Source organism: Camellia sinensis, chromosome 1, assembly GCF_055761805.1.
Source record: "Camellia sinensis isolate YWXY chromosome 1, ASM5576180v1, whole genome shotgun sequence".
Lineage (NCBI taxonomy): Eukaryota > Viridiplantae > Streptophyta > Magnoliopsida > Ericales > Theaceae > Camellia > Camellia sinensis.
The window spans coordinates 198,562,395-198,572,860 of NC_138961.1; the positions used below are offsets into that span (position 1 = coordinate 198,562,395).

At 35.8% G+C, this 10,466-nt stretch overlaps 1 protein-coding gene across 1 annotated transcript; it reads right to left on the bottom strand.

Moving 5' to 3' along the window:
* Positions 1-7,121: 7,121 nt before the first annotated feature.
* Positions 7,122-8,573, bottom strand: LOC114316203 (uncharacterized). The gene has a single exon (XM_028262866.2). It carries the CDS (start codon positions 8,281-8,283, stop codon positions 7,549-7,551), a length of 735 nt encoding a protein of 244 aa, XP_028118667.2. The 5' UTR covers positions 8,284-8,573; the 3' UTR covers positions 7,122-7,548.
* Between the last annotated feature and the right edge of the window lie 1,893 nt (positions 8,574-10,466).

The window sequence follows — 10,466 nt, forward strand, 5'->3', positions numbered from 1 at the left end:
GAAAATGAGGGTTATCTTTTATAGCATTCACCCTTTACTCCCTGAGAATTTCTCAAGGATAACAAGGTAATTATTTAAAAATCTCAGAGTATAAACTCGTAATATTTCATAACATTATGATTAGTAAAAAATGTAGATAGATGGAATATTATGTTGAATAATTAAAAAATATAAAAGACATATTAAATGATAATTAATTAAGGAATCTAAACATCTAATATTTCAAAAATATTAAATAATTTCCCAGTAACATCCTAACGTGCCTCCTCCACAGGTCATAAATGTGCTTAGAGGAAGGGACCACTATTCTGTTAGCCCTGAGCACTATGCTGTTAGCCCTAACCCCTTATGGGGTTGGTTCATTGCTCTATACAATTCAAGATTCTTCTTGATTTGATATACCAAAGGGTTTGAACTTGACATGCAGCCCACCACAAACACCGTTTTAATTATTTGTATTATTCATTTTATAAGATTATCAGTATATATAATTTATAAAAATAATTAAAATAATTTAATAATTATAATATTTTTATTTTATTATGTGTCTCTAAAAAAATATATGATCTATTTTATAAAAAATATCTATCATCTATTTTTTTTTTAAATAAGTGTAATAAAATAAAAATATTATCATTTTATCGTGTAATAAAATAAAAATATTATCATTTGATCGAGGTTCCCCCCGCGCGCGCGCGTAAAACCCTTATTGGATCGAGGCCATGTCTAGTACTACCAAACTCCATAAACTCCAACATTTCAAACATGGAAGGAGTTGGAGAAAACATCAAAACCAACACTCCTGTAAAACCCTCATTGGATCGAGGCCATGTCTAGTACTACCAAACTCCATAAACTCCAACATTTCAAACATGGAAGGAGTTGGAGAAAACATCAAAACCAACACTCCTGTATATCACTACAAACAATGTGAATCCTATTACCCTAGTTTCTGAAACATACCGGAGTCTTTTGGCATCAAGATTATCATTCGATAAGCCTATTGATAGGAACACAAATAATTTCACTCCAAAAGAAGCTTCAAATTCACTGATAAATGCAACTGAAAAATATGAGTCATGATTGAGACTCCTTCCAATCACCACCCCCACACACACGTGGTGGGCGGCCAATCATATTGAAAGGGGGTCAAGGGGGTGGGGGAAAAGGGGATCCGGGTCATTATTTGAAAAATATTTGAATATAAACTGACACAAAGGTAGGGTAGAAGCCACTAAAAAAATGAAAAATTATTCCATGCCCCCATATGATGCTTGTACCTAAAAAATAGTGTAATGCTTGTATCTTAAAAATAAAAAGGTAGATAGAACTCGAGTTAGTTTGGAATGATCTAAATAAGTGTACTTTTTGACTTTTTATGAAATATAGGTTGCGTATGGGTTAAGTTTGAAATGATGTGATAGAGAGGTAATGTAACTTAAATAAGGTGATGTGACTTAAATAGAATAATAACTTTTTAAATTTTTGACTTTTTTAAGTTATGACAAACAAGTAATCACATGAGAAAATTCTTATTGGTGCGGAAAAAAACCCATCTGGTCTATTGGAGCAACCTTTCAAGCTTCACCAAAATGCCTAAATTAAAAGGCTAAGTAGATTTATCTAGAAATCCGATTCCTAAATAAATTTATTTTAGCCTTTATCTAGAAATCTCTTTTTCCAGAAGAGTGCATAAGGCACATTTTAGCAGTTCACATTTCAAATCATCCTTGTGAAGATAAGCTAGTCTGGAGTCCTCTTAAAGATAGGAAATATTCAGTTAAATCTGACTATAAACAAGCCTTGATTCAAAATTACCTTTTGTTTTATAGGACTACATCGGAACAAGTGATATGGAAAAAACTGTGGCATTTAAAATTAACTCCTAAATGGACTTTATTCATCTGAAAATGTCTCCATAGAATACTTCCAATCCAATGGGAATTGAAGAAGCGAGAAGTGCCTATAAATACTTGGTGTGCTCAATGCAATAATAACGATGAGACATTAGAACATGTATTTTTTGATTGTCATTGGTTGCAAAGGGTGTGGAGAGGGCCTATGTTGGGGCTTTATTTTAGTATTGGAACACCTTAGCACATGTATTTTTTGATTGTCATTGGTTGCAAAGGGTGTGGAGAGGGCCTATGTTGGGGCTTTATTTTAGTATTGGAACACCGGTGTCTTTCTTCCGATGGTTTAAGGAGTGGGTTGCACAAGTAAAGGAAGATAAGTTATCATTCATTCAATGGCCATTCTTTGGGCTATATGACTGCAAAGAAATAGTGTTGTATTCAATTAGAATTTTCCAACTATTGAAAGCACAATCGAGGAAGCAGAGACATTATGTGTTGGTCTTTAATAATGCACTTCAAGCATCATCTATACACACCGATAATATGTTCGCAGTTGAGGATAAAAAATCTAACGTGTTTTGCCGAAAATTCAGGAGCCCAGGAACGCTGTGGAGTCATGGACACTCATCATTGATGGATCATGGAAATCATTTCACTAACGTGCAGGGCTAGCATGGATTTGTTTGGATAACACGAACCAAACGATCAATGAAACTGCACTAGTGGTACATCCCCTCCAAACTCCATTGGCGGTTGAGACAAAGGCATGCTTGGAAGCTGTTCTATGGGCTGCAAACGAGGGGATAAACTGTGTCACAGCTCAAACGGATTGCCAAGTTATGATTAGAATGCTTCAAAAGCAAGGCAAGGAGACAACTTGGCTTATTGCTACTATTATTCATGATATCATATATTATTCCAAGTTTTTTAACTATTTATGTATTAGTAAGGTTGGAAGAGATGTAATTCAACCAATGCATGAGCTAGCAACTGATGTAATCAAGTTCAAGTAATATATTTTGGTTTACAAAAAGAAAAAAGAAGAAAAGAAACCCAAGAGAAATTGCAACCATACTACTTTACAAAATATTTGAAATAGTTCACGAGGGATTTCTCCCAAATAAGCTAAAATCTAAACAATAAATAGATTAGAGTGCTCAGGCACACAGCATGGTGGAGAAATACATGAAATTAAACGCCATTATTTAAATAAATAAACCATAAAAATAATTGATTTTCTTGAAATTTATCAACCAAAATTTTTGAATCAACACTATCAAAATCTTATGTTCATCGTAACAATTCAACAAAAGATGTCTTTAGAAAATTTAAAATTCCAAAGAATCTAGAAGATCAATCCTTAAACCTCTGGGAAAAAGATAAAAGCCCGATGAAAGCTAAGAGTTAGCAAACTCGCTAGCAATAATCAGGGTAATACTTGTGACCTCCTTGACAATTATCAAGAGTTCAAAAAACAAGTAGATGAACTCTTAGAAAGAGGCATATAACTCTTAGCCTAATCCCACATTTAAGTCCAGCAGCATTTATGGTTAGAAATACATAATCAATACAAAAATACTAAAGACCCCAAAATTTCTACTAAAAATTCTACCAAATGTCTCACATGAGTATAAGAGCTACATTGTGTGGGTCCCTAAGACATTTGGTATAAATTTTGATAGAATTTTTGAAGTCTCTAACATTACTCCACTCAATAGGAGTGTTCATAGATCGGATTGGTACAATTTTAAAATAAACCAACGAAGGTCCAATTTTAAAATAAACCAACGAACTGAACTGGTCCCAATGATTTCAAAAAAAATTAAAATTGTAATTGAACTATTAAACTTATGTAATCGGACCAGAATTGAAACATAAAAACTAGTTTAATTCAGTTTTAGAAATTTTATATAACAAGAAATATGATATATATATATATATATATATATGGATTTGGCTTATCTACAGTTGAACTTTCAAGTAGACCAAACAATTGAGGTTTCATACCGGTAAAAATTATTAAACGGAGGTCTCTTACCAGTAGAAGTCGATGAAAACATAGCCAATTAAATTTTTTCAAAGACCTCTTACCAGTAAGAGTCTTCCATTTAATGACTCTTACCGGTCAGAATCTTCTGTTTAATGATTTTTACAGGTCAGAGACCTCAACTGTCCGATCCAATTAAAATTTCAACTCGAGACAAGTCATTCCATATATATATATATATATATATTACAATAGTAAACGTATTAATAAGAGAAATGCTAGGAACACAGAAAGTTGTGCATAGAACGCACAACCCTCTCACATGAGGGCGGGCTTCACCCTCATGTGAGAGAATTATACATTCTGTGCACATAACCCTATGTATTCCTAATATTTCCCTACTAACAATCAAGACTAGTGTTCAAATCTCACTAGTAACTTCTATATTAATAATTTTACATACAAAAATATTTTTAAAAATAATATATAAATATATAATGGTTTGGTTTAGATAATATTTTTACATACAAAATTATTTAAAAAATAATATATAAATATATAACGGTTTGGTTTAGAATCGTAACTAAAGCTTTAATTCAAAGACATTTATAGCAAGAACAAGAAAAATAATTGGCAGAACTTAATCAGATAATGAACTGATTCAAGACCCAAGAACTTACCTCCACATCAATACAGCATCCACAGTTCCACGCCACAGCATCTTTAATTGCTTAGACCCCTGATTAGCAGGAAAATTTATATAAGGCATCTAGAGCCACATGATCACATGGACCTATGTGACCATGTGGATCCTAGAAGCGTTGAGGCATTGCCTTGGAACACCAAACAACTCAGATTAGCAGACTAGGTGCACCACCAAGCAGGGGCAGAGGAAAACATTGAAATTACAACTCAACCTATGTTGGCAAAGCCACCACTTGATGCTAACCTTGCCACAAGAACAACCAAGACAACCATAGTTACTCTGCCTACCACCTTTTGGCGCACCAATTCAATTACTACCAGCACTGCTAAGTGCTAATATTGCTGCCAACACCACCATTTCTTTGTCCCGGAACCCATTCTACCCTTGCCACTGGGTTTCCTCCACACTATTTTTACACCATCACAAGCACATAAAGTTCAAATCTAGGTAATAAAAATTCTCACGCACCTAAAAACTAGAATACACAGGGTCTAAACTGGTTTAGCTCTATGCAAGAGTGTGAAGGTCTTCTTAACTTGAAGAATAGTTATTGGACATGGATAGGGGAGGCAGGTGTTCTGGGAGTAGAGGGAGGAGGAGCATGAAACACATCATTACTACTATTACTGCCAAAGTACAAAATGGTCAGAAGTTGAGCTGCTAACACTCAAGGTAATTAAACATATTTAAAACCAAACAATTTCTAGCATCACATCTACCAACATTGCAACTGCAAACTTGTGTTATGCCTATCCATATTTCAAATGTATATATTTATAAGCTGAAAAGACAATGGTAAAATTGTTGATCCCCTTCCCTCTTCCCCTCCCTCTCCTTATATAAGGCATTTTCCACATTTCTTTTTCTTCCTCAGTCATACATCACCTCTCTCTTACCAAAAGGGAAGTTCATAGAGGTGAAACCATCATGCCATGAAAGAGGACATGGATAATAACACATCTTAAATATGACAGAGAAAGCATGTGCCTGATGGTAAATATCATGAAATTAATTCATGAAGTATATTCTTATTGATTTGCATTAACATCAAGGTTATGAATTATTCTAGTAATCAATACGTAAATACTTCAATGATGATTACTTCTTATTATATATACAGGCAGAAACCCACCATGCCCCTATTGAGACAGGTTTTGGGACCCTAAACGGAACAATGGCAGTTCAACAAAAAAAGATGAAACCTAATTCAAGTTTGGGTCAGGAACAGGAGTCAGGTAGACCCGCCTCTGTACTATCATTAAGATATCCTCCACTTCTAATGCCAAATTCCCAAGGCACCCTATATTTGTATATTAGGAAGCACGGATACGGATACGGGATATGGATACGGATACGATACGGCGATACGACAAAATTTGAAAAACTAAGATACGGGTACGGCAGGGATACGTTCGTAAAAAATATTATTTTAACAATTTTTAGTAATGCAGTATGCATAAAAATAAAACTTAAAGCAAAAAACAACTTGATAAAGAAGAAAGATTCCTACAAAACTAAGAGTCTTCAAGGTCAATAGCTTCAACTTGTTCCCCTTCATCAGTGAATATCACAAGACCTTAGCTAAGGCCAAAGCCAAAAAACCATTCTTAAATAAAAATTTCAGCAAATATACTTTTTTAAGTCATCAATGATAGCCTAGGAAGCACGGATACGAATATGGTGATATGGGGATGGGGATGTGGATATGGCGATATGTCAAAATTTGAAAAAGCATGATACGGGTACAGCGGGGATACATTAATAATTTTTTTTTTTTTTTATAATTTTAATAATGTAATATGCATGAAAATAAAACTTAAAGTAAATTAATAAATAAAGAGAGGGATTCCTATTAACCTAAAAGTGCTCAAACATTCATAAAACATCCAAAACTAAAAGCAAAAGCAAATGCAAATGCAAATGCAAATGCAAATTAAACATCATCCTTACATGCCAACACCAAAAAAAGAATGAGAGCAGAGAGAAGAAACGTGAGAGAGTGAGAAAGCGAGAGAGAAGTGAGAGAGGCAACAAGGATATATCAATTTGACAAATTCTATTACTTTAACTCTCACTATATTCCTCTTATGAAAGAACTAAACAAAATATTATAAGTAATATGTAACTTCGAGTATCCGATACTTCAAAATTAAGTATCCGATACTTCAAAATTAATAAAAAATTAATTAAGAAGTATCCGATACTTTTAAGAAGTATCTGATACGTATCCGTGAGTATCCGAGGAGTATCGGTATCCGATAAGTATCCGATACGGATACGTCACCCTTTTTGAAGTATCCGTGCTTCATAGTATGTATATATAACCATATATGTAGGGCAAAAATCCTATAAAATCTTATAACTAACTGAAGAAAGAAAAATCTTATAAAATCAAATGATGACCATTTTGATCTTGATGTCACAAGCCAAACTGAATAACTCAACAACTGTTATATATCACAAGGCAAAATATATTTTGCATTCATAGCCTACATTGAAACAAGCACACTTAAAGGCTAATTAATAATAACGCCATAAATGAACATCTTAATTAAGAATTGAAGCAGTAGCATTAAACAAACAGATTGTATTTTGCATTCATGGCCTACATTGAAACAAATACACTTAAAGGTTAATTAATAACAAAGCCATAAATGCACACCTGGATGAAAGATTAAACAATCAGGTCACATAAACTTGAATATATAAACACTTGGAAGAGAAGTTACTAACTGTATAGTTATACCATGTTTATCAATACCAAAATGAAGCAAAACCCTCGATCAGTAACCGACCCACCATCTATATATGTGTATCAACTGGAAAAATTGATTCACAAACCGTGGATCGTCGTCAAACCGAATGACACCCAAAATCAGAGACTATCCTATGTATAACCTACTAAACAAAAGCAAAAACAAATAACTGAACAGAAACAGCAGATTATCAAAAGAAGGTAAGAAGAAAAAGAGAGATCCTTTTCATATCACCATGAGTTATCAAGGCCCTGCGGAGTTAGGGCATTCTTTAGCGAAGTGCCCTTGCTCCCCACAGTTGTAGCAGTTGCTTCCACCACCACCACCGCCGCCGCCGCCTCCACTTCCGAACCTTCCATAACCACCGCGACTTCTGCCTCCACTTCCTCCACTAGGGCACTCCCTGGCCAAGTGCCCTTGCCCCCCACAGTTATAGCAGGAACCCCCACCACCACCAGTGGCTCCGCCGCCGCCACGGCCGCGATTACAATCTCTTGCCAAATGCCCAAACTCGCCGCAGTTATAACAAGCCCCGCCGCCACCAGCGCTACTCCCCTGCCGGGGACAATCCCTAGCCAAGTGGCCATCCTCCCCACAGTTGTAACACCCACCGCCGCGATAGGCATTGCCGCCACCGTCCCTTCCACTGCCTCTCCATCCTCCATTGAACCCATACCCTCCGCCGCTGCGGACACCATAAGCGTCAGTGCGATCGCCTCTGAAATCATCTCTGCGGATCTTCTCAAGGGAAGATCCGTTGGGACCGGTGACTTGAATGGCTTTTGTGCGATCATTCTCCAAGGCGATCAGGAACTCAACGGCCTGACCTTCTTGAAGGGTTCGAAAGCCGTCCGATATGATGGCTGATTGATGAACGAAGAGATCTTCGCCTTCGTCATCGGGCCGGATGAAGCCGAAGCCCTTCTGGTCGTTAAACCACCTCACAGTACCTCTCGATCTAGGGTTCTCCTCCGCCATTGATCCTCTCAGAGACAAACCCCTACCCCTACAAACATAATATAATGGGCTCCATCCATGGTTTAGATGGGTTTTTGAGGCCTACAGAAGGCCCAGTGCTGGTCTGTGGGTTTGTTCAACGTACGGGACGATCTCAACCGTTAATTTTTGGAACATAAAAAAAAGAGACAATTTATTAGTTGATCGACTTATTTAAATCACATCCGTTTCTGTACGTTTGTCAAAACAAAACCCAAAAAATAAAAAAAAAAAAATTAGATTCCTACTTTCAAAAACAAAACTATAATTTCATAATCACTGATGATCATTAGACTAATGTCTTCCTAAATGCAAAGGCGAATAATTTCTATAAAGGAGGTTTGTTGTGTAATTTAATTTTTTTTTTAATTTTAATAATGTTGGTTAACCTTTATAAAATACAAAACAAATCCCTCATATTAAAAACTAATTACTATAAAAACACATTTTTTAATAACAAATGAATAGTTTTAAAATAATAAAAAAAATTGTACACATCTTTTTAGAGAAAAATTTAATTTATGAATAGGATGAATGAAGTTGTTAAGAATTGACCATTCCTAACCAAGATCGGTGAAATATGAAATGATAAAAAAGAAAGAAATTAACGAATCAAACAAATTATACACACAAGAACATAAGAATATGCATGGTTCACCCCAAAATAGGGTTACGTCCACGGCTACTGTAGTTTTCACTATGATTAGAAAAATACAACTCTCTCTTAACCTAAAAGAGGCGCCCCCTCATATATTTATAAGTATAGAATTAGGGTTATACGGAAGCACATGAGAATTACAAAAGTATCTAAACCCCCCATTGGATCTAGTGTTTGAGTGAACAGTAGGGTTGAGTAAACAGTACTTATCAGGATCCACCGACCCAACAATCTTCCACTTGGAACCTGATAACACAAGCTCTCCATCATCTTCATCACATAGAGGAACGCCGCAACAACTCAATCTTCCTTCATCAATCTTGAAGGCCAACTGAAATTGCACACAACGTCAGTTTGTCAATGGTGACTATCTTGGTCAACATATCTATTGGATTCTTATTGCCTTGGATCTTCTCAAGAGACAATACTCCATCATCTACAAGTGAATGAATGAAATGGTATCGCAACTAAATGTGTTTCGTCCTAGAATAAAAAGCCGAATTCTTTACAAGATGAATAGCACTTTGACTGTCACTATGCAAAATACTCATCTCTTACGTCTTACCTAACTCTGCTAGGAAATTTTGTAATCAAGTCATCTTCTTCCCAGCTTCAATAATAGCAACATACTCAGCCTTTTTTGTAAAAAGGGCCACAATCTTCTATAACTGTGAAATCCAACTCACTGTTGTACCACCCAATGTGTAAACATAACCAGTAGTACTCTTTCTGTTATCCATATCACCAACCAAGTCTGCATCAATATAACCATGTAACCCGATGCCGGTTCGTCTAAAACAAAGTGCCATGTCTATAGTACCACTCAAGTAGCTAAGGATCTACTTCACTGCCTCCTAATGCTACTTGCCTAGATTACTCATGTACCTACTAACCACTCTCACTGCATGTGCAATGTCTGGTCTAGTACAAACCATAGCATACATTATGCTACTGATAGCTGAAACATATATAACATGTTCCATGTAAGCCTGCTCTTCTTTGATCTTCGGAGACAACTTTTTGGTAAGTCTGAAGTGACTAGCGAATGGAGTGCTCACTAGTTTTGCACCATCCATGCTAAACCTCTTGAGAACTTTCTTGACATACTCAACCTTTGACAACTTCAAAGTACCATTTGCCTTGTCCCTGAATCCTCATACCAAGGATTTTAATCTCTTCAATGCTAGATCCTGTAATAAGCATATCATCAACATATAAGAGCAAAATAATATAACTTTTGTCAAACCTCTTGAAATAACAACAATGATCTGCTTGACATCTTGTAAAACCGCTGCTACACATAAACCCATCAAACTTCTTGTACCACTACCTTGGGGCCTGTTTCAAACCGTACAAGCTTTTTCGAAGTTTGCATACAAACTCTTCTTTGCCATGTGCCAAGAAACCTTGTGGTTGCTTCATATAAATTTCCTCTTCTAAATCACCATGGAGCAAAGCCGTCTTCACTTCCATTTGCTCAAGATGCAAATCTTCAGTAGCCACAATT